The 25546-nt window shown below is 39.6% G+C and overlaps 1 protein-coding gene and 1 long non-coding RNA gene across 6 annotated transcripts in view; one reads left to right on the top strand and one right to left on the bottom strand.

Moving 5' to 3' along the window:
- HECTD1 (HECT domain E3 ubiquitin protein ligase 1) overlaps positions 1-21327 on the bottom strand; it is an 89599-nt gene extending 68272 nt beyond the window's left edge. The window contains exons 1-2 of the mRNA XM_060144085.1: positions 20980-21327; positions 19379-19653 (exon numbers count right to left, since the gene is read on the bottom strand). Of these exons, the coding sequence (XP_060000068.1) occupies positions 19379-19518 (140 nt within the window). The 5' untranslated portion in view covers positions 19519-19653; positions 20980-21327. The remainder of the gene's footprint in view (positions 1-19378; positions 19654-20979) is intronic.
- Positions 21328-21334: 7 nt separating this feature from the next.
- LOC132517253 (uncharacterized) overlaps positions 21335-25546 on the top strand; it is a 74821-nt gene continuing 70609 nt past the window's right edge. For 2 of the 5 annotated variants that reach the window (XR_009539654.1, XR_009539652.1), the window contains exons 1-2: positions 21335-21857; positions 25319-25513. This is a non-coding gene — a long non-coding RNA (uncharacterized LOC132517253). Of the gene's footprint in view, positions 21858-25303; positions 25514-25546 lie in introns of all 5 variants that reach the window. The other 3 variants (XR_009539651.1, XR_009539648.1, XR_009539653.1) reach the window with 3 other exon arrangements.

The following is a 25546-nucleotide window of genomic DNA, read 5'->3' as shown; positions in this document are numbered from 1 at the left end:
CTTGCCCTTCCTCCTGGGCTACAACCACAGCCACAACTTCCCCAGGTCTGTATCCATGTCAACAGAGATTAACTAAAAAACTAATTTACATAATCAAGAAAACTCATTATAAATCTGTGATCACCAATATTAAATAAACACAATGCCCAATAATTCTGCTACATTTCTTCCAGTGTCTACAATGAGTATCTCACACCTTTTCTTCAATTTTCTCTTGGCTTAGTGACTCCCTTAGTTTTCCATTCTAGCCTCAGTCCTAAACTCCCTTCTCTTCTCTAGCTCATCTCATCTATTCTCTTTGTTCATACACCATAGCTATAAATATCATCCACATATCATGAAAACTCCCAAAATGTTATCTCTACCCCAGACCAACTAAATCACTATCACTATCTCCATTTAGAATTATCACAGGCATCGTAAAATGAGCATATTCAAAACAAATGTGCCTCCACCTCCAAACCACTGCCTTTGTAAATATCACAACCATCCAGAAACCCAGAAACCTGAGAATCATCCTCAGTTTTCCCCCCCATTTTCTTCACATTACACATCCAATCCGTTAGTTAAATCCCACCAATTTTCCCTCTAAAATATATCGTAAATCTGTCCACTTCTCTCCACATCTTTTACAAACGTAATCTAAGCTAACTTCAAACTCTTGTCTGAACTACTGAAATAGCCACTTAGACATTCACATTAAGAGATAGGTTTAGCACTAGTGTTGAGGAAAGTATTTCTAGAGGGAGAAGATCAGTCTGGAATAAGGTGTAAGAGCAGGAGCAACATAAAGAGGGCATCTATGCAGGGGAATGCCCCAGTAATGGGCAACTGACACAGACAAGGGAAGTGATCAAATTAATAAATATATTGAGGATAATGGGAGCCAGATATCTCACTGGACTGGAGTTGGAAACACAGAAAAAACTGGAATGAACCCTGTGGTGTTAGATTGGAACTGGGGGTACTGGTATGAACTCATGGTTTTCAACAGACTGATAGAAAGATAAAGATACATAAAGATGCTAATGTGTGTGCTGATCCCTCTGCCTAAAATGCTTTTCCCCCTACTCTTCCCATGGCCGGTTCTTTGTCATCCTTCTGTCAGCCTAAATGTTACCTCCTCAGCTTCAGGCTTACCTTTACTAACTACTCAAAACAGGACTCCTGTTTTTTGTCTTAATTTACTTTGACAATTTATATTTATATTTCATTTTTTGTTGTCCACTGTAACTCTCTCCTAAAAATCTGTAAGCTCCTCAGGAACAGAGATGTATTTCACACAGCACCCAACACGGTTCTCTGCATATGGGAAGATACTCAAGTTTTATTTGTTGAATGAATGATACCAAGAAAAAGTAAGAACTTTTTTGCTTATGGAAAGAGAAACCAAACAAAAAAGAATTCCATCAGCTCCCCTACTGATCTGCCTCTCCACCCCCATGCCCAACCCCTCACTAATATGTCTCCACCCCTCCACACACATGCCTTCATCCTAGATCAACCCCCATTAGGTCTCCTTCCCCTGCCCCACACCTTCCCACAACACAAAAAAGTGAATCCACTTTTATCTCTCATTTCCCATAGAAAGCAAAACACCAAATCTAGACTCTAGTCTAAACTGCTCTCTTGAAGTCCAGAATTACAGACCCAACTGCCTCCTTTACTCATCTGTCATACCTAGAGATGTTTCAGGAACCATCAAACACAACCTGCCAAAACCAAACAAAGTTTCCCTACCAAAAACCATACTATTTATTCTCTAACCTGCCATCCAACCACTCAAGTAAAAATCATAAAATTCTTCCAAACTCCTGTTTCTAAAATACAAAAATCAATACCTAATCTTGATGGTTCTACCTCCTAAATCTGTTTAATATCTTAATTAAATTCCAACTAGAATCTCTCACTAGACTTTCCAGATCCTCGTGGCCTTGAACAGGTCCCCTCTGCAAGAAACATTTAGCCCCTTCTCCTCTTTTTCAATTGTATTCCTTTTTCAAGGAAACTTTTAAAATTAAATGTAAAATATGTTAGGAACACTCAGGTCAGAGAGTACCTCCTCTTGGAAGCCTGCCTTAGACAAACCTCACCACGCATTCTCAGTTATGTTCCTCTTGGGTGGTTTCAGAACATTCAGTGAAACCCATCTATCAGAAGCATCTGTCAAACTATATTTTCCCATTTATCTGTCTCATCCATGAAAACATGAGCTACTTGATAGCAAGGTCTGTACCTTATCTATCTCTGTTCTCCGACAACCAAGTCCAGTACTTGTTGTCTACTGCACACTCAAATATTTGATAAATGAATACATGAAAATAATCCCAGTTTCAAAAAATTCAGTTTAATAGAGAGAAATATAATTTAAGTAAGTAAAAATAAATATAGTAAGTGCTGTAATAAAAACCTGAAAGAAAGAGTTTCATTAAAAGTTTTTTTGGGGGGAGTTTAATATCCAAAATATATAAACAGCTCATACAACTCAACATCCAAATAAAAACCAACCTGACTGGGACTTTCCTGGTGGCACAGTGGTTAAGAATCTGCCTGCTAATGCAGGGGACAGGGATTCGACCCTGATTGGGGAAGATCCCACATGCCTCGGAGCAACTAAGCCCGAGTGCCACAACTACTGAGCCTGTGCTTTAGAGCCAGAAAGCCACAACTAATGAAGCCTGCATGCTGCAACTACTGAAGACTGCACGCCTAGAGCACGTGCTCCACAGCAAGAGAAGTCCCTGCTCGCTGCAATTAGAGAAAGCCCATGGGCAGCAATGCAGACACAACGCAGCCAAAAATAAAAAAAAAAAAAAAAAAAAAAACTCCAACCTGATTAAAAATATGGGCAGAAGACCTGAATAGACATTTTTCCAAAGAGGACATGTAGATGGTCAACAGGCACATGACAAGACGCTCAACATCATTAATCATCAGAGAAATGCTAGTCAACCACAATAAGATACCACCTCACACCTGTCAGAATGCCTATCATCAAAAAGAACACAAATAACAAATGTTGGTAAGGATGTGGAGAAAAAGGGACCCTTGAACATTGTTGGTAGGAATGTAAATTGGTGCAGTCACTGTGGAAAACAGTATAAAGGTTTCTCAAAAATCTAAAAATAGAACTACCATGTAACCCAGCAATTTCCACACCTGGGTATATATGCAAAACAAAAACAAAAAAAGTAATTTGAAAAGATACATGTGGCCCAATGTTTACAGCAGCATTATTTACAACTGCCAAGATATAGAAGCAACTGAAGTGTCCATCAAGAGAAGAAAGGATAAAGAACATGTAATACACACACACACACACACACGCACACAATGGAATACTACTCACCATAAGAAAAGAATGAAATTTTGCCATTTGTAATAACATGGATGGACTTGCAGGGTATTATGCTAAGTGAAATAAGTCAGAGAAACACAAATACTGTATTATACCACTTATACGTGGAATCTAAAAAATAAAACAAACTAGTAAATCTAACAAAAAAGAAAGAGACTCACAGATATAGAGAACAAATTAGTAGTTACCAGTTGGGAGAAGGAAGGGGGAAGGGGCAAGATAGGGATAGGGGATTAAGAGGTACAAACTATGATGTGTAACATAAATAAGCTACAGGGCTATATTGTACAGCACAGGGAATATAGCCAATATTTTATAGTAACTATAAATTGAGTGTAACCTTTAAAATTGTGAATACTTATGTTGTACACTTACAAATTATGTAATATTGCACATCAACTATACTTCAATTAAAAAAAAAAGGTGAGATGGAAAGCTCAGCTCAGGGGATTTGGGGAAAGGAAGACCTCACAAAAAAAGGAAGAAGTTTGAGTTAAATCAAGGTATTCTCTGCCTTGAAGAGTTATTGCAAGAACTTGGGATAAAGTATATAAAATATAGTGTTTAGCACATAAAAGATGCTCCATAAACCATAGGGTAGAAGTTTGCCAAGCAGACAAGCTCCTGTCTTCTAAGTAAGGAGAAGAGTATATGCAAAGGATGGAGGCTTGAAGAATTATATACTGTGGCAGATTGTATTTTCCAATGATATCCACATTATTTCCCATCCCACATATCCATAAATTCTTTTTTACAAGGTGACTTTGATATTCTTTCTACTGAGAGGGTTTATGTTTCCAGGCAGGTTTAGGATTACAGTGAAAGTTATCACTTTGTGACTTCTAACATTAACTCAATTCTACTGGATTCTCTTAGGACTCTTGCTCTTAGAACACAACCACCATGCTGTAAGGAAGCTCAATTAGCCACATGGCAAGGCCAGCAGATGTTCTAACAAATGCAACTAAAAGCCAGTATTCAAGTGCATGTGAGAGAACAAGTCATCAGATGATTCCAGTGCCTGGTCATCAAACTTTTGTTATTTACAGTAGGATCACACTACAAATACCATCCTATAACTTGCTCGTTTCTTTAATCAATAGGTTGTGACCACCTTCCCACATTAATATGAATAGGTCTAGTTCAATCTTTCTAATGTCTACATAATAGCCAGTATAATGAATAGCCATACACTGTTAACCATTTAGATGGTTTCCAGTTTTTTTACTACTTGAAGCAGTCCTGCAGTGAACAATATTGGGAGTATATCTTTGCACATCTGTACCAGTATTTATGAAGGAAAGATTTTGAGTATTTCTTTTCTTTCTTTCTTTCTTTCTTTAAATTTAATTTATTTGGCTGCATTGGGTCTTCACTGCTGTGTGTGGGCTTTCTCTAGTTGCGGCGAGCGGGGGCTACTCTTCGTTGCGGTGCGCGGGTTTCTCATTTTGGTGGCTTCTCTTTGTTGCGGAGCAGGGGCTCTAGGCGCGCGGGCTTCAGTAGTGTGGCACACGGGCTCAATAGTTGTGACTCGCGGGCTCTAGAGCACAAGCTCAGTAGTTGTGGCGCACAGGCTTAGTTGCTCTGCAGCATGTGGGATCTTCCCGGAGCAGGGCTTGAACCCATGTCCCCTGCATTGGCAGGCAGATCCTTAACCACTGCACCACCAGGGAAGTCCCTTCAGAAGTATTTCTGTGAGTACATTTTTTGGTTTGACAGATATTATAGAACTGACTTCTAAAGAGGCTATACCACTTCCCATCAGAAGCATTTTAGAGTACCTATTACCCCACTCCTAGGCCACTAAAAATGATATTACCTTTACATTTGTGCTAAATTGATAAATATTTTTTAAAAACTTTATTTCATATAATTTGGCTGGCTGTGAGAGAATTTAATAAACTTTAAAAATGAAACACAGAATATTCAAACCTCCACCAAGAAAACAAAAATAATCTAAAGATGTATACATATACATATACATAGACCAATACTTCAGGATATACAAAATCTCTGATTAGAACAGCAAAAGTCATAAATAACTCCCCCCCAAATTCAACACTCACATTTTATTTCTGTATTTCCAATACAGACTTTATTTCTGTATGAACATGTACTTAAGGCAGATACAAAATTAATTAATTAATTACACTACCAAACTGGGAATATATTAACATTATTTTAAAATTTCCATTCTGGGGGACTTCCCTGCTGGAACAGTGGTTGAGAGTCTGCCTGCCAATGCAGAGGACACGGGTTTGAGCCCTGGTCCAGGAAGATCCCACTCGCTGCGGAGCAGATAAGCCCGTGTACCACAACTACTGAGCCAGCACTCAGAGCCCGCGAGCCACAACTACTGAAGCCCGCGTGCCTAGAGCCCATGCTCCACAACAAGAGAAGCCACTGCAATGAGAAGCCCGTGAACTGCAATGAAGAGTAGCCCCCACTCACTGCAACTAGAGAAAGCCCATGCGCAGCAACAAAGACCCAACGCAGCCAAAAATAAATAAAATAAATAAACTTATAAAATTTCCATTCCGATTTCTCTTAAAAGATAAAATTCAGGGGCTTCCCTGGTGGTGCAGTGGTTAAGAACCTGCCTGCCAATGCAGGGGACATGGGTTGGAGCCCTGGTCCGGGAAGATCCCACATGCCGCGGAGCAACTAAGCCCGTGCGCCACAACTACTGAGCCTGCGTTCTAGAGCCAATGAGCCACAACCACTGAAGCCCACGCACCTAGAGCCCGTGCTCCGCAACGAGAAGCCACCACCATGAGAAGCCTGCACACCAAAGAGCAGCCCCCGCTCAACGCAACTAAAGAATGCCCACGTGCAGCAATGACGACCCAACGCAGCCAAAAATAAATAAATACATACATAAATAAATTTATTAAAAAAAAATTCACTAACCTACTCATTCATTCCTCCAGGGAATAAAAACTTGTACCATTATCTTCAGTTAGATTCTCCTGCAATCAACTGTAAAGTTCAAAACAATCAAAAACCACAAGGTCTGCTACCAATAGCAGTTCCACTTTGAAATTACTCATGAGAAGGTAATTATATATGAACATATTTTGTCAGACTTCTAAAAACAATTAAATATTATTAATCCAAACAGATAAGCAAACTTTGGTTTCCTCTTACATGTAATTTTGAAGTCAGCAGTTCAAAAAATCATACCATCAAGCAAAAATGCATGTACCAAGATGCTCATTGTTGCATAACCTATATATCTAATAACAAGGGTATAATTAAGCATATGACACATCCGTATGGCAGATTATGCAGGTTTTTTAAAGCTGTTTACTAAGACTAATGATACAAATACATAAAGAAAAGGGGGACTTCCCTGGTGGTGCAGTAGTTAAGAATCACCTGCCAATGCTGGGGACACAGGTTTGAGCCCTGGTCCGGGAAGATTCCACATGCCGTGGAGCTACTAAGCCCATGTGACACAACTACTGAAGCCGACACGCCTAGAGCCCGTGCTCTGCAACAAGAGAAGCCACTGCAATGAGAAGCCCGTGCACCACAGCAAAGAGTAGTCCCGCTTGCCACAACTAGAGAAAGCCCACACACAGCAATGAAGACCCAACACAGCCGAAAATAAAGAAAGAAATTAAAGAAAGAAAAAGGGAAAAATATATCCATTTTGGTGTTTATCACATAAAAATATGCAAAGAAACTAGAGCAAAAAGTTAAAATGGCTTATTTCTAGATGGTGCAATTATAATTTTCATTCTCTAGATTTCTGACTTTTCTAAATTTCTGAAACAAACCTATTTCATAACTCCCCAAAATAAACTTAAAATCTGTTAACCAAAGTAAGCTAGACAACAGCAGATGGATTGGGGAAGGAAGTCAAAACATAATGACCCACGTTGGAAGTGAGTTTCAAGGGCTTTTTTCCTTTCCTTTCTTTTCCAGCTTTGATCCCTGGACAGGCCAACTCCCGAAACCACGTAGCAGGGGGGTACAAAAGAACTCTGAGAGGACCAAGAAAAGGGGCCTCTGTGAGCCAGAGGGTATGAAGAGAAATTCCTGGGGTAACTTCCTCCCAGTCTGGCCTCAAGGCCAGACCCAGGTGAAAGCCCCAAACAAAACTCTGCGTGATACATGCACAGTGGCACAAGCATCTAAGGCCCTGGGAGAACTGGGAACTAAGAAAAGGAGCCCCTATAGCCAAAAGAGCATGAAAGGAATCACGCTATTTTTTTTTCTGTCTTTTCTCTTACTACTTTCACACTGAGGGCAGTCCCAGTCCCAGAAAGTATATGACAGCACAAAGGGGTTGAAGAATGGGTGGGGAGTGGGGGAAATGTGGTTAAAACTTCAAGAGATCCCCAGTTTTCTAGCTAGAACACTAGTAAAAAGGGTTCCTGGTAGCTGAAAGATGTGGGGGAAATCTCAGAGAAAAAGGAGCTAGAAAAATGATCCCTGACACAAGTTCTGAGCCCACCTCTGAATATATGGAAGACAAAGATAAAAAACAATAGCAAACACTTTGACAACTGCACTATGACATAATCCACCACCCAAGGCCCAGACTAAACTCTGAGTGACACATGCACAAAGTAGACCCAAACACCATAACAAAGGCTTTGAAACCACTGACATTGGAACCACCACCCACAGAGAGCAAGACAGAGCTTGCAGTCTAAATTTAACCAGGTTGACTGCATGCAAAAGAGAACAACAAAATCAACATTCTCCAGAGGGTTTTTATAAAACCCAGAGTCTCACAATATAATATTCCAAATGTCTTGGATAAAATCCAAAACAACCTGAAACACACAAAAAATCAATACAATATGATCTATCCAATTCAAGAAAGAAAACAGTCAACACATATAAGCCTGAGACAACCTAGTTGTTAAAATTATCAGAGAGGACTCTAAATCAGCAATTATAACTATACTCCATGAACATTCCTGAATGTGAACATTCTTGAAATGATTGGAAACAGAAGTCTTCAACAGAAAAATACAAAGTATGAAAGGAATCAAATGAAAATTTTAGAAATGAAAAAACAGTTTGTGGGGAAAAGAATACTTCACTGGATGGGCTCAAGAGCAGAATGAAGATGACAGATAAAGAGTCTGAATCTGAAAACAGATCGACAAAAATTATCCAGTCTGAAGAACACAGGGAAAAATACTGGGGGGAAAAAGGGGAACAGATTCTTAGGGATCTGAGGGAGCATACCAAAAAGTAACATTTGTGCCACTGGAGTCCCAGAATGAGAAAAAAATTGGTACAGAATACAGATTTGAAGGAACTTTCTGTATTTGGTGAAAGACATACAGATTTAAGAAGCTCATTAAACCTGAAATAAGACAAATTCAAAGACAACCATGTACAGACAAATCATAATCAAACTGCAAAAAATCAAAGGTAGAGAAAAAAAGATCTTGAAAGCAGAAAGAAGAAAAACAACACAAAGAAACAAAGATTAGAATGAATGCAGATTTCTCATCAGAAACCATAAAAGCCAGAAGATAGTGGAACAACATCTTTAAAATGCTGAAAAGAACTGGCACTACACAATTCTATATCCAGCAAAAATATCTTCACAGCATGAAAGTAAAATAAAGACATTCTCAGATGAAGGAAAACTAAGAGAACTCACCACCGAAAGACTTCTCCTAAAAGAAATGCTACAGAAAGTTCTTCAAGATGAAAGGAAATGACACCAGAGAGATACATGGAACTTCAGGAATGAAGGAAGAACAACAGAAATGATAAGTATCTGGGTAAATATAATAGATTATTTTCCCCCTATTAAACTGCTGAAAGCAAAAATTACAACATTGTCTCTTGAGGTTTTCAACATATGTAGACAATACATATGACAACTGTAACACAGGGATAAAGGAATCTACATAGTTGTAAGCCTTCATCATTTCACTTTAAATGGTTAAACGTTAACTCTGAGTTAACTGCAATCCCTAAAGCAACCACTAAAAAATACAAAGAGACAGAGTCAAAAAAAACTATAGGTAAATTAAAATAGAATGCTACAAAAATATTCAAGTAATTCAAAAGGCAGGAAAGAAAAAACAAAGACACAAAAAAAGAAACAGAACAACAAAAAAGCCAAATAAAATGTTAGACACATATGTAAACATACCAAAAACGACATTAAATGTAAGTGGTCTAAACTCACCAATTAGAAACAAAGATTGTCAGGCTGGATTAAAAAACACAAGCTAACTGCATACTGTCCACAAGAAACTCACACTACAGACGGGTTAAAACAAAAAAGTGGAAAAAGATATAGCAAACAAACACTATCAAAAGAAAAGCTGGGGGCTTTCCTGGTGGCGCAGTGGTTGAGAGTCCACCTGCCGATGCAGGGGACACGGGTTCGTGCCCCGGTCTGGGAAGATCCCGCATGCCGTGGAGCAGCTAGGCCCGTGAGCCATGGCCGCCGAGCCTGCGTGTCTGGAACCTGTGCTCCGCAACAGGAGAGGCCACAACAGTGAGAGGCCCGCATACCGCAAAAAAAAAAAAAGAAAAAAGAAAAGCTGGGGTAGCTATATTTATGTCAAAGTACACTTCAGAACAAGGAAAATTATCAGAGAGAAATAGGGACATTACATAACGATAGAAGGGTCGCTTTAACAAGAAAACTTAACAATCTTAAGACATCTAACAGGGCTTCAAAATACATGAAGCAAAAATGGAGAGAAATGAAGCTAAATAGATAAATCAATAACTATACTTGGAGACTTCAACACGCCTCTCTCAGTAACCTATAAAACAGACGGAAAATCAACAAGGATATAGACTGAACAACACTGTCAATCAACTTGACCTAATTTGACACTTGTAGAACATTCTACCCAACAACAGAAGAATATATATTCTTCTCAAGTGCATATGGTCCATTTGCCAAAAATAGACCATACTGTGGGCCATAAAAAAACCTTAATAAACCTAAAATAACTGAAATAATATTAAGTGTGTCCTCTGACCACAATAATAACACAAAAATATCTGGGAAATCCCCAAATATCTGAAAATTAAGCAACATACTGCTATATAACCCAAGGGTAAAAAAGAAAGTTTCAATGAAAATTTTAAAATATTCTGAACCAAGTGAAAATGAATATAGAACATCAATGAAAACATAAAAGAAAAATTTATAGTATTAAATTTATATTAGAAAGGGTCTCAAATCTCAGCTTCTACCTAAGAAACTAGAAAAAAAGAGCAAATTAAACCCCAAATCAACCCAGAAGGGAATAATAAAGAGCAGAAATCAATGAAACTTAAAACAGAAAAATAGAAAAAAGGAATGAAACTAAAAGCCGATTCTTTGAAAAAATTAATAAAATTGATAAATCTCTAGCCAGATTGACCAAAATATAAAAATTACCAATATCAGGATGAAAAAGATAATTATCATTTACAGACAGTTCTGGGTGTTCTCTGATGCTTTTGCAAAAATGTTCCTATAAAAGCGTTTCATCTTCAAGGAATTCATGGAAAAGACTCTGACAAGTACAGGTTTCTGGTAACTGACTATACTGCTGAACTGAATGAATAAGCATTTTCAGAACTCTAATGGAAAACTGATGAATTCATAAAAGTGCTAACAAAAGATCAAGATGAAAAAAAATTAATTACATGGGACTGAGTGAACTGATGAGGATGATTATAATTTTTGTGGCTTTCTGTTTGAATAAAAGAAAAAAAAAATCCCACAAGGATTCAGAGGCAAAAAATATACAAATCAATTTTCACTGCAAAGTAAAGGAGTTGTTACAGTGGAGGATTACTGGACTGAATGTCAATATTATGACATAGTATGAGTGTGTTTCGTGTTTGGTAATTGCAATCACTGTTGCTTTTGTTGTGGTCATCCATTTACAATGCTTGTTGCCAGTTTATTTATCTCTTGTAAAGATAAAATACAGTGTGTGTGTGTGTGTGTGTGTGTGTGTGTGAAAAAAAAAAGAATTATCACTGCAGACCATATAAACATTCAAAGGATAAAAAAGCATACTACAAACAACATTATGCCCATAAATTTTAATTTATATTAAATAGACCAATTCCTTGAAAGACATGCTACAATTCACTCAAGAAAAATTAAGTAACTTGAGCAGTCCTCTATTACAGAAATTGAATTTAGTAAAAACCTTCAAACACAGACTTCCCTGGTAGCACAGTGGTTAAGAATCCACCTGCCAATGCAGGGGACACAGGTTCGATCCCTCGTCCTGGAAGATCCCACATGCTGCGGAGCAACTAAGCCCATGTGCCACAACTACTGAGCCTGCGCTCTAGAGCCTGTGAGCCACAACTACTGAGCCTGCATGGCACAACTACTGAAGCCCATGCGCCAGAGCCCATGCTCTGCAACAGGAGAAGCCACCGCAACGAGAAGCCCGTGTACCGCCACGAACAGTGGCTCCCACTCGCTGCAACTAGAGAAAGCCCACACGTGGCAATGAAGACCCAATGCAGCCAAAAATAAATTTTTTAAATAAATAAATTAATTAATTTTAAAAAATCCCCTCAAACACATCAATTTATTCTCTTATGGATTGTGCTTTTGGTGTTTATTTAAGAATATCTGCTTAACCTGGGGTCACAAAGGATTTCTCTTATGTTTTCTTCTAGAGGTTTTATAGTTTTAGGTTTTATGTTTAGGTCTATGATCCCTTTTGAACTTATTTTTGTATATGGTGTGGGGTATAGGTAAAGGTTAATTTTTTTCTTTTTTGCATATAGATACCAAGTTGTTCCAGCAGCATAAAAAAATATCCTTTTTCCACTTAACTGTCATTGCACCTTTGTTGAAATAAGTTGTCTAGGTATGAGTCTATTTCTGAACTCTCTATTCTATATCATTGATCCATTTACCTTTATACCAATACTACACTGTTTTGACTACTGCAGCTGCATAATAAGAACTGTAGTTCTACTAATACAGTAGTATTAGTCCTCCAACCTTATACTTCATGTTTTGGCTAGCTAGGTCCTTTGCATTTTCAAATGAATTTTGCAATCAGTTCATCAGTTTCTACATCTTGTCACATTTATCTGTAAGAAATTCAGAAGAAATAAAAACTCAAATTTACACAGAAATCTGTATGCTAATGTTTATAGCAACTTTGGTTATAATCACCAAAACTAGAAAAACCCAAATGTCTTTCAAGAGGTGAATGGATAAATCATCTGCGGTACATCCATAAAAATGAAATACTATTTAGCTATTACTGTTATACACATATAGATGACTCTCAAATGTAATATACTACAAGAAAACTCAAAAGGCTACACACTGTATATATCATTCCATTTATATGACATTCTGGAAAAGTCAAAACTATAGCAACAGAGAAAAGACCACTGGTTGCCAGGCACTGGGGTTGGGGGAGGGTTTAACTTCAAAGGGAGAACTCTAGAGAATTTTGGGGAATGATGGAACTGTTCTGAATTTTAGTTGTGGCGGTAGTTACACAACTGTATCCGTCTGCCAAAATCCATATGTAATTTAAATTTAAGACAAAATTAAATAGCATACATATAATAATCACAGTCCTCCCTGAATAGTGCTAAAAGAACAAATCTATGGCACAAATAGATGCATCACAATTAAAGGATTAATAAAACTTTTAAACTTGCTAAATATTTACCTCTTACATCATAGGTAGAAATTATTTTTACATATTAAACCCAGTACTATACTATAATACCAATTTATAGACCCAAAGGTGTCCTAATTAGGAAACTTTAAGATCACTCAATCTCTACAGAACTACGGTCAGATCAGTCAACCACACAAATGAGATTTAGTAGAATGTTCAGATGAATCCAATTTAAGCAATAGTTTCCAAAATGCTACCTGCAATGATGAAAGAATCTTTCCCTAATGGAAACAGAGATAAGTAACTTAAAACAAGTGCAAAAAAAGTTTCATGAGGTTACAAAGAGAAAGAATTTCTCTTAGGAACTGTAATCCTTTCTATACTATTACTACCATATGCTTTTTCCAGACTATATGACTTGGACCAAGATTTCAGAAGATTTACAATATAAAGAAATTTAACTTTTTTTAGATAAAGGAAGTTATCTATCATGGCGATATTTTACTGAATATAGTCCCTAAATTGAGCACTTCATTTACTAAAAAAAAAAAAAAAAAACACTAAAAATTTTAACTGTAAAAAATTAATAAATTTTGTTTCTTGAAGATAATAAATAACATCTTTTGATCCATTTTATCTTTTATTCCATTCTTGCCCCTGCCCCCAGCCTTGACTCTGTATTGCTTAACTTACAATAACTCTTGGCATACAGTTAAAAATTACAGCCTTCCCTCTCAAAGAAAAAGGAGTAAGTCAAATTCCAATATGTAGACTTGTTTTTCTCCAATTAAAATACACACACAAAACTGACAATTCGTTCAACAAATATTTATTGAATGCCTTTTGTTTTGTTTGTTTTTGGGTTTTTTTGGCCACACTCTGCGGCATGTGGGATCTTAGTTCTCCAACCAGGGATCGAACCTACCGTGTCCCCTGCAGTGGAAGCGTGGAGTCTTAACTACTGGACCGCCAGGGAAGTCCCTTACTGAATGCCTTTTGGTGCCAAGCACTGTGCTAAGTGTTGGGGGTAGGATACAAAGATGAGAATAACAGTGCTGGGCTCTGAGGCATTAAAAGATCTAATGACGGGCTTCCCTGGTGGCGCAGTGGTTGAGAGTCCGCCTGCCAATGCAGGGCACACGGGTTCATGCCCCAGTCCGGGAGGATCCCACATGCCGCGGAGCGGCTGGGCCCGTGAGCCATGGCCGCTGAGCCTGCGCATCTGGAGCCTGTGCTCCGCAACGGGAGAGGCCACAGCAGTGAGAGGCCCGTGTACCGCAAAAAAAAAAAAAAGATCTAATGACACAGTCAACAAGTACTATGCAAAGTATACATATATATTGCTGTAAACTAGAAGAGTGTTTTGTTTTTTACATTTTTAAGGTGACAGACACTTTGAAAACAAAATGAAAGCTCACTGAAGCTCATTATCTATGAGCCCCCTAGAGCACTGACAGAGCATGCTTCTCATCTTCCAGCACTTCTCTCTGCTATCCACTGAAAAGCACATATACAGCTGCTCTGTTTACAGAAATTCACTTATCTAACTTTTCAGAATTATATGTGTTTGATACAATGAGCATTCTCTGTGCAGGGAAGGCTCGGCTGCAGGACTGATAAAAAAAAGTAATTTCACTTCCCTATTACTCTGCCACTGGGTAGAAGAAAATATGGAAAAGGCAGGTACATTAATGGAAGTGGGTAGAGAAAACATCAATACATATCGATGCGATCACTGTTTCTCCTTTAGAGAAGAACACGATGCCCTTCCTCCAGAAGACTCCTCAACCAGTTTGACTCCAAAAGTACTTTCTATATGCATTTTAAGGACTATGGAAAACAGGCACAATATAAAGAATTTCTTCAATATCTAGCTACTGTACAACAGCAGTATGTTAGCAATGGAAAAACAAAAGTAATAGTAGTATGTATGCGTGAGATGCAGCAGAGGTATTTGAAGGCATTTAAATTTTATTCACTAGGTAAAGAACACAAAAGATTTTGTAAAGAGGAATAATACAGTCAAATCAGTATTTTTAGACTATAGTCAATTATACCTCAATAAAGCTGGGGAAAAAAAGACCATAAAAATATTTTAAGACTGGAACTCTGCGTATAGTTAGCTTATAGGCAGGGATATCTGCTATGAAGCCACAAGCACTGCATGAACATAATCATCTCCCCATACCAATCCTAGATATTACCATTGTTTTCAATCTCCTACTTCAGGGAGAAAACAGACGTCATCAGACAGAAATCCCTTCAACTTTTTACCATCAAACCTAAAACATCTTCCTCTTTCCTGTGTTACAACAAGGAACACACTACCTTAAATCTATCTCTCCACCAGTGGACCAAAGCTTTAATACTCAAGGTGGGATTTTCCAACCAACAACTTCAGCATTATCTGAGAGCATACTAGGAATGCAGAATATCAGGCACCACACCATACCAACTGAATCAGAATTTGCAATGTTAACAAGATCCCCACGTGATTCACATTATGCACATTACTCCCAGTTTCTCAGAATCCTTATACTATGAATTATCCATTCTCTCTCCTAACTTTTTTTTTTCTCTACTAACTCTCTGACCTCTAAAAGAAAAAGCCCCACACTCCCATTCCAATACAACTTCTCAAAAATTTTTCCATACTCCCTGTCTCCATTTCTTTCTTCAACTCATTCAAATCTGGCCCTCAAGCCACTCCATTCAGCTCTCATTAAGATCAATGATCTTGGGACTTCCCTGGTGGCACAGTGGTTAAGAATCCACTTGCCGATGCAGGGGACACAGGTTCAAGCCCTGGACCGGGAAGATCCCACATGCCGCGGTGCAACTAAGCCCGTACACCACAACTACTGAGTCTGCACTCTAGAGCCTGTGCTCCGCAACAAGAGAAGCCACCGCAATGAGAAGCCCCGCACACTGCAACGAAGAGTGGCCCCCGCTCACCGCAACTAGAGAAAGCCTGTGCGCAGCAATGAAGACCCAACGCAGCCAAAAATAAATAAATAAAACAAATAAATTTATTAAAAAGAAAAAAGATCAATGATCTTGGAAATGTTGCTAAATCCAAAGGACACCTTTTAGTCTTCACCCTACTTGACCTCTCACGAGTATGCAACATAATTGTTCTTTCTCTTCTTTAATCCCTCTCTTCCCTGCGTTAATGTGCACTAATGCAAAAGCAATGGTGGATAAAACTGCTGGTGCTTTAGCATGAATCAAGGCAGCGGCACTAAACTGTACCACTAGTAATGGTATGGTATTCTTCACTGCCAAGCTCTAGCATGGGGGGAAAAATTATTTATTTTACTAAACCTCAACCCTTGAATACATATCTTTTTTTTTTTTTTTTACATATCTTTTTAATATCCTACTTAAGGAAACGGAAAGTAAGCATAAAGCACTTCTGCACAGGAAGAGTACTTGTACAACTGTTGGAGAGCTGAACTAGCCACTTTTTTTTCATGCAACATCATTTTTACTTGAAAGAACTTCAGGCAAATTGTGGTTATTCAGACTTGGATATCTGGCAAACATTTTCTCAAAAATTAACCAAGTAAGCCTTTCACTTCAAGGAAAAACAACTGACAGTATTTGTTGCCAATGATAACATTCAAGCTTTCAAGCAAAAATCACAACTTGTACCTGCCACCAGGAGCTTGACAGAGCTTCCCAATATTTAAAGACCTTTCTGATGAGATTAGTAGTCGCAATAACAAATGTGAGTTTGTGATACTGTAGAATGACATATGGCAACATTAGGAATATCTGTATAACTCAGTAGACCAATACTTTTCACATGACCAGTGTATGATCTTTAAAACTTAAACATGGGTTTAAAAAAACCCACTCAGGGACCTCCCTGGTAGTCCAGTGGCTAAGGCTCCATGCTCCCAATGCAGGGGGCCTGGGTTCAATCCCTGGTCAGGGAACTAGATCCCACATGCCGCAACTAAAGATCCTGCGTGCCACAACTAAGACCTGGCACAGCCAAAAGAATAAATAAATAAATATTTTTTAAAAAACCAACCCATTCAAAGTACCAGAGAGACCAACAGATTTTAATGTACAAGAGTATGACAAGTTCACTGATATTTCAGAACCCACATTATAACTAACCCTTCAGAAACTATCACTTGCCTATACACTACTATGCATAAAATAGATAGCTAATGAGAAACTACTGTATAGCACAGGGAACTCTACTGAATGCTCTGTGGTGACCCAAATGGGAAGGAAATCCAAAAAGAAGGGGACATATAGCTGACTCACTCTGCTGTACAGCAGAAACTAACACAACATTGTAAAGCAACTATACTCCAATAAAAATTAATTAAAAAAAAAAAGAAACTACACTCCCCCCCTCAGTTTCGTATGATATCAAAGAAGAATATCCATAATTACACGCAAAAAATCATTACAACATTCCTCCCTTTTCCAGCTACATCTATGCGGGGGATGAGTTTTTTTTCATATATTTCAGTCAAAACAATATAATGCAACACAATAAATGCAAAGCAGATATGAGAATCTAGCCACAACCACACTCATGATCTCAGCCCCTCAAAACATGGGAGTTCCTTGGCAGTCCAGTGGTTATGACTTGGCGCTTTCACTTCAGGGGCCCAGGTTCAATCCCTGGTTGGGGAACTAAGATCCCACAAGCCATGAGGCGTGGCCAAAAAAAACCAAAAAACCAAAACAAAAAACAAAAACATGGTCCTCTTCCAGTGTTCTCTCTCACTGAATGGCATCATCATCCATTGTAACCTGAATCATCCATGGTACCTCCATGCAATGAAGAGTAGCCCCCGCTCGCCGCAACCAGAGAAAGCCCATGCACAGCAACGAAGACCCAACGCAGCCAAAAATAAAATAAATAAATTTATAAAGTAAAAAATTTAAAAAATAAATAAAAATTTCCTTTAAAATTGTTTCAATATAATAACACTTCTAAAAAATGCCATTACAAACACCTCTACTATATGTTACTACTTAATGGAAGACATGATAGTTGATTTGACTGGTAGGTATGACTTACTTTTTAAAATACCAAAAGTAATTCTCAGGTCAATGAAAACTCTCTAATGAAATCTATGAATGTTCAAAAACCTATTTCACTTTTCTATGAATCTGACCAAAACAAGCGTTAACAGAGCAGCAAAATTATTATGTTCTCAAAGTTTGCCAATAACAATAACTACTTGAAATAAAGGAGTCACTAACAGACTGTGATTTGGGAACTTTGTTCATAAGGATTTTTATCATAATAGTACTGTCTCAATGGGATTTACAACTAAGAATTATTAACTATTTATTTATTAATTCATCTTCATTAATCATTCAAAAATGAAGATGATTAAAAATGCTTTGTCAATTTAGTAATTCAGCCTTTATTCTCACCTCAAAGAAATTAAGATAATTATACCAAATTTTATGTCAACATCTCAAACATTTTCTACTAATTACTTCAAAACGGCATTAGAACAAATATAGAAGCATCTGAGTTTTCATTTACTTATCACCGGAATTCAAAATTGTAAATATAAATGTAAAATAAACAATGAAAACCAAACGTGTTCAGCATTCAGAAGAACAGTTAATCTAACTGGGTAAGTATCACATAAGAGGAAAAACATGGCATTAATGGCCAGTCTAGTACTGATTCCTTTACATTTTTGCACAAATTCTACACAACCTCTGAATAAAACTGCTTAAACTCTCCAAACATCAAAGTCTGTTTATTCCGGAAAGTATGCTATATGGTTAACATCCAATTTATACCCTCTCCAAACTGAAATTTACAAAGCAATGATTTGCTTAACAAAGTACAGGGAATTCCCTGAAGGTCCAGTGGTTAGGACTCAGCACTTTCACTGCAGTAGCCTGGGTTCAGTCCCTGGGGGGGAACTAAGATCCCGCAAGCCATGTGGCACCGCCCCCCCCACCCAAAAAAAAGGTACAGTGTCCTAAGACTTAACACTAATGAAGAAAGGGCAATTGGGAATATATGTTCATTATCATCTGCATTTTCATGTCAATTTAAGCCAATTACTCGATACAGAAATAGCCACCTTTAAAGAACTATTTGTATTCTCCCAGCTCATAACATGTTTTGAAATTGAATCAATCAAGCTATGGGTTAAAATCAGTATTCCCTAATTCCTATTCATCCAATAAACATGCATTTGTGTCATCACAATTATCATTACTAGAGTTAGTTCACCTACCAATTTTTATTTCTCAGGAAAGTGTAAATGGAAGACTGCAAGAACTTTTTAAAAGATAGTTTTAAAACTCACTAAACAAAATTCTACACAAACTGAAATCAGCAAATGGTTGAAAACATGTTATGTAGATATCCCTACAGCAACCCCAAAGGAAGATGATGAAGGGATGTACTTACGTTTCAAAACAACGATCCACGTTGTCAGACATCAAAAGCAGCATGCATAGCTGTTCAAGGGCTATTAGTTGCATGTCCCTTTCATCTCCCTGTCCCATCTGTAGCCATTCCAGCAATGTATCTGGATCCACGTCTGCCATGTTGTTTTTAAAAGCTTCTTTGCTCAAATTTAAAAAGTAAAGGCAAAAAGTCCTCTAAATGTCCAGGACTGATCAGCGTGGGTTTAAAATTTTTTTCTTTTACATCGGCTAGAGCCAAATTTTTGTGTTGTCCTCCTAGGAACTAGAAAAGACTCATAAGTATGTTTCGATAGCGCGCTTAATGCAGTTTTTCAACTTTCCTTATTCCTCGGGTTTAACTTCATACATTGTACTAAATAAAAACCAGTTTTGCACAAGAGTATAAGCTGATTAGGTTGCTGCTTAACTGGAAACCAGAGCCGTCTTTGTCAAAGACAATCAAACAAGCTTCGGATCCCACTACTGCTTATCACTAACGTCTGCGCCAAAAAGCAAACAACACCTTACTAAAAAGGTTCTTTTTTTTTTTCCAGCAAACTTCTTTCCCCTTCCTCCACCCAAAACCGATCTTCTGATAAGGGTTAGATTCAGTATTTTAAGGAGACTAAGCACTTTGATCCAATTCCCCCCCAAATTAAGTTTCTACTTTAAAATTACCTCCAATTTCATAAATTCTACTGACTTCTCAATTTATTTACTGCTCTTAAGATGTCCAAATACAAATGATAATTAGATACAAGATCTATCTATGAATAAAGACTTTATTAGGAATTTTGGCAGTCTTGACAACTGTTCTTAAAAGTTTAAAAAGAAATGCTAAAAGTAAGTGCAATGGACTAACACGTTACGGATCAGAACATAGGCCAACCTACGGTCCTCCTTCCCCAGCCCCACAGAATGAGGCAGTTAATTAAAAACAACAACAACGACAGCAGCAACAACATCGGAAAAGCAGCCCCAATAAGCATTACAAAAGCTCGTAAGCGCCCTGACGGAAGGACAGCTTTGGGTCCCACGTAACCCAGCTGCAGGTGTATAAATCCAGCGGCAGGTCCCGCTGGGCACCCAAAGGCGGCGATCTGCAGGGATGACCCAACACTCCGGGCCCAGCCGACTCCGCACCGGGCGGCGCAGGCACCGCGCTCAGGTTTTCCGGCACCAAACCCGGCTAAGTTAGGTACCTGTGTCGAGGAGGAGGGGAAGTTTGGGAGGAGGAGCAGCAAGCCTCTCTGCCTGAGAGGAGGCCGCCGGGGCGGGCAGGGCGATGGGTCTCCCGGGAGCGGCGCCCGTAACTCCGAGGCCCGGCGGGACGTCCCTGGCCCCGCCGGGCGGCGAACCCTTCTCAAGGACAAGGGGGGCCAGCCATGAGCTCCAGCTCGGAGAAGCCGGGTCCCTACGCGGGCAGGGCCGGAGGAGGGGAACAAAGGGGCTAAGCGGGTGAGTCGGCGGCAGCCCCGCCGACCTCACCAGGGTCCGGGGTCTCGCTCCCGGCCCGCGGCCGTGCATCCCAGATGCCTGCACCACGCCTGGCCTTTCCGACCGCCCAAGGCGCTCCCGCCTCCCCTTCCCTCAAGCTCTTACCCGGGCCTGTCGTCCCAAACCGCCCCGGTCCAGCTCCAAGCAGGCCGCGGGCAGAGCAAGGCCCGGCCGCGGCCCTCGAGTTCCCAGGAAGCTGCAGGCCGCGCAGGTCGAGCCGGGCAGGCGGCACAGGAAAAGCCGCGTCTCGTCCCTCCCCTTCCTCCGCCAGGACCTGGTGACAGGGAAGCGAGAGGTTCCCCAGACCGGCGGCCGCCAGCTCACGTCCCGTCTTCGGCACGCGTCTCCTCAGGCCCTGCAGCTGCTCAGAGCTCCGCGTGGTGCTGCCGGCGGCGGCGGCTGGGAGATGCAGCGTCCATCGCGATCCGGGAGGGGGATGGGTGGAGGGTCGGGTGAGAGCCGGGCGGGGAAACTGCGGAGGGCAACCGTGCGCGGCGGAGGCGGAGCAAATATGCTCTCCCCGCTCGACCCTGCCGGCCGCCACGTGGGGCGCTGCGGAGACCAGTCGGCCCACAGCGCTGGGGCGCCTAGCCGGGGCGCCGGGCGACCGGACGCGTCGTCGCCGCTACCGGGGCCTCGGACTCCTTCGACCTCGTCGGCTGTCGCTTTTCTGTCGTACGCCCTGCGCCTTCACGCTTCGCTGTCAATCCGAGCGCACTCCCAGCACCCCGCGCACACGGGTGCACGCACGCTCAGCGTGTTTTGCACGGTGTGTACACATTTGACGTGCTCCAGCTGAAGGCCCCGACGCCGCCCGTGAAAGCTGCGGCCCAGGCAACCTCTGCCACGAGCTTCCCCTCCTCTCGGCTGGTCATCCCTCCTCGCGCACGGAAGTGCGTCGGGGGAAGAAAAGCGCCTCCATTCGGTAGGCAAACCGCCCGGCAGTTCACCAGAAAGGAAAACTTTCAGCACCACCCTGGGAGGTAAATATTGTCGAGTATCCTCTCCATTGTACAGATGAGAGAGAGCACTGCGGCTCCCAAAAGCGTGAATCAGGCCCAGTGGCGTCCCCAGTAGAAGCAGCTCCTCGAGTGTGCTTTTGAGTTCTTTCTCTGCGTTGTAGTCTCCAATATGTCCATTATTATTACCTTCAAACGTTTTATTTCACACGCGTTGAAAACAAAATATGCCTGCTTATGGGACGGGCTTGGAGACATTTAGGATGTAATTAATTGGAAATGTGAATATAGCTTTTTTTTAAATCAAGAAATGAATCCATTGGTTTGTGAGATAAGTAAACCCATGCCCCGTACACTCACTGTACTATCACTTTTTCATATTTTAAACGAAAATGAGTATTACATGATAGTATTTGAGTCGTGTTCCTTTAAGCAATCAGAGAAGCTGCTACATTGCTTGAAGAACTAGTATTTTGGAAATTACAGATTTACACCTCAGATATCTATAGGTACATGTCCCATTGTAGCAGGTAAGTGTTCCCAGGTCTCCGGTTAATAGGTCAAATTAAGAGAAAAGAGTGGAGGATTCCACTATCTTGTCCCAAGTACAGCACATGAGAATAATTATTTGTGAGCTATGAATGTGACTTGGAGCTGCCAGGAAAATCTTCAAGGAGGAAGTGGCATTCCTTTTGGACTTGAAGAATGGGTAGAATGTGAACACTTCAAGGGAGGAGTAAGAATACAGGCAAAGCCTGATCTGTTCTGAAACAAAGGAAAGAGGACCTGTGCCCCAAGCAAAAACCAGCATTAAGCAATGATATAGAAGATAGGAGCTAAAGTAAGCGGGGACTTAAATGTGTGGGATGCAGAATTTAGGCTGAGGAAGCTAACAAGTTCTGGACTAGAACATTGACTGGAAAAATTATAAAAGTCTTACAAAGATGTATAGGGCAAGAGTGTCCAGAATGGCTAAAAGGAGCTACCTAGACAAGGAGATTAACTGGGAGATTGCTAAAATCCTACAGTAGTGGAGAGAGAAAGGGCCTAGTTTTTGGCAATAAGAATGGAGAAGAAATCTTTAAAATACTTTTTTAAAAAATAGATCAGAATTTAAATAATTATATAAAGGTATAGTTTCCTTTATTCCCTCACCATCTCTATTTATACCACCCACTTCCTACCTGGAAAATTAATGGCTGTAGTATACTTTAAAGAAACCCTATCCAAAAATGCTGACCTTTTTTGTGATTTTATTATTGAATCATTTTTTAATTGAAATGAGATCCCGGAAAAAGAGCATTAAAGGAAAGGAATAAAGCCCTGCAGAAAACAGGAGACCCAGATGAAGGCAACTGACCATGCTTGAATATATGTCCCAAGAAACCAGGATATATTTACATGTTAATATTTCACCTTTATGTCAAAATCTAAGAATAATGAACTTTAAGAATTGCTATGTGCCAGGCAGTGTAAGGTACAGTGAGTAAGTCACAGACCTCATCTTCAATAAACTATAAAAGTCTAGAGGAAGGTAGATGTATTCACATCCACTGTGTCTGGCTCCATGATCATACTTATTACATAATATTGTCAGGTACACTGGGACCATCAAGGAGGTAATGATATCTTGGAAGGCTTCAAAAATAATGTGTGAACCATGTTTGGAGCTGGCCAAACATTACGAAGACCACGTGGAGAGGCATAGAGATGTGGAGAGGACTCCTCTTGGGGGAGGAGAGGGAACAGGCTGCCTTTTGGTATAGGCCCCACTTTCATGAAGGAGCTTCAGTATATACACAGCTGGAACCGTTCAACAAGATCAAAAAGGAAGACGTTCATTCAAATTTAAACTCATCCCACTGATTGGCGTTACAATGAAATAATTTTTAAAATAAATCTTATGAATAACACAATTATATAACACTAAGTTTTTTATGTATCGAAAGCATTGTTAGCTGTAAACATTTCAAATACACTACAAAAAATGTCTGGGCATTTCTTGAACTTTTAACTGGAAATGGGGATGTCTGTGGCTTTCCTCAATTTCTGAGAGGCTCTGAATATGAAAGAATGTAATCAGTCATTTTGGAAGAGTAGGAAATTAATTTGGCTGGAACCTAGGGTGGAGGTAGTGGCTGGAAGAGAACATTGAGGTTAATTGGAATCAATTAGCTAAGGGTCTTGTGCTAAGGAGTCTGAACATTGGGTGAACAGTGTTGTTCTTTGGGTGATGGGGAGCTTTTGGACATTTTAAACAAAGGAGTGCTGTAATGCAAACCAGGTTTTAGGATGATTAAACACCTTAAAGTTAAAATTCATTTCTATGAAGCTTTACAGTTAGCAAGAGACTTTTACATATATTATTATTTAATCCTCATATAATTTTATTATATATATAAAAATGATCTAACAGCATAGGTATTATTATTATTTTTGGTATTATCTTTATATAAGAGGAAAAGCTCAGAGAAGTTAGGTGACTTGCTCAGGGTCTCATAGCTCCTCAGGGACCGGTCGTGTTCTGAAACCCAGGCCTTCAACTCTTCTGGCTCTTAAGAGTCTGAAGGAATGTTAAAGATAACCTACTCTGTCTTCCCTCGTATTGAAAAAAAAAATGTAGTAATTTGTCTGTGCCATCTCTGACTTGTTATCCAGCCTTTTCTATGATATTTCCAGTGTTGGGAAATGATTATTTCATGAGGCAATGCATTTTACCCCAATCTGTTAGCTCCAGTTATTAAAAAGTGGTGTGGTAGAAGCTGGCCGACCAATATCTGAAACCCTGTTCCCATTTTACTACCTGGGTGAACTTGGATAAATTATTTGATCCCTCCAAACCTCAGTTTCCTCATATGTAAAAAAGGATGACAACAGCTACATAATTAGATGAACATTAGAAGAGTTGAAGGAGATTGCGTATGCAAAGAACCTAGACCAGTAATTTTCAACCTTAGCTGCACATTAGAGTCGCTTGGGGCACTTTTTTTTTTAATAGACTATTTTTTTAGAGCAGTTTAGGTTTGCAGTAAAGTTGAGCCGAAAATACAGAGAATTCCCATACACCTCCTGCCCCTATACATGCACAACTGTCAAAATCCCCCACAGGATAGTACATTTGTTAGAATTAACGAACCTAGGTTGACACATCATTATCACTCAAAGTCCATAGTTCACATTAGAGTTCACTTTTGGTGTTGTATAGTCTACGGATTTTTACAAATATATCATCACACATATCCATCATTATAGAATAGTTTCACAGGCTTAAAAATCACCTGTGCTCTATGTATTCATCCCATTCACCCCCAGCTCCTAGCAACCACTAATCTTTTTACCTTGTCTGTTGTTTTACCTTATCCAGAATGTTATATAGTTGAAATCATATAGTATATAGCCTTTTCATGTCGGTTTCTTTCACTTAGTAATATGCATTTAATGTTCTTTCATGTCTTTTCATGGCTTAATAGCTCATTTCTTTTTAGGGCTGAATAATATTCTGTTGTCTGGATGTACCAAAGTTTATTTATCCATCTACCTACTGAAGGACATCTTGGATGCTTCCAAGTTTTGGCAATAAAAATAAGCTTCTGTAAACATCCAGGTGCAAATTTTTACATGGACATAAGTTTTCAACTCATTTGGATGAATTCTAAGGACCATAATTTCTGGATTGTATGGTAAGAATATGTTTGTTTGTTTTTTTTCCTTCC

The sequence above is a fragment of the Lagenorhynchus albirostris genome, chromosome 1 (assembly GCF_949774975.1).
Source record: "Lagenorhynchus albirostris chromosome 1, mLagAlb1.1, whole genome shotgun sequence".
Classification (NCBI taxonomy): Eukaryota; Metazoa; Chordata; class Mammalia; order Artiodactyla; family Delphinidae; genus Lagenorhynchus; species Lagenorhynchus albirostris.
Note: the sequence above shows the minus strand (reverse complement) of the source record. Positions and strands in the feature narration are given on the sequence as shown.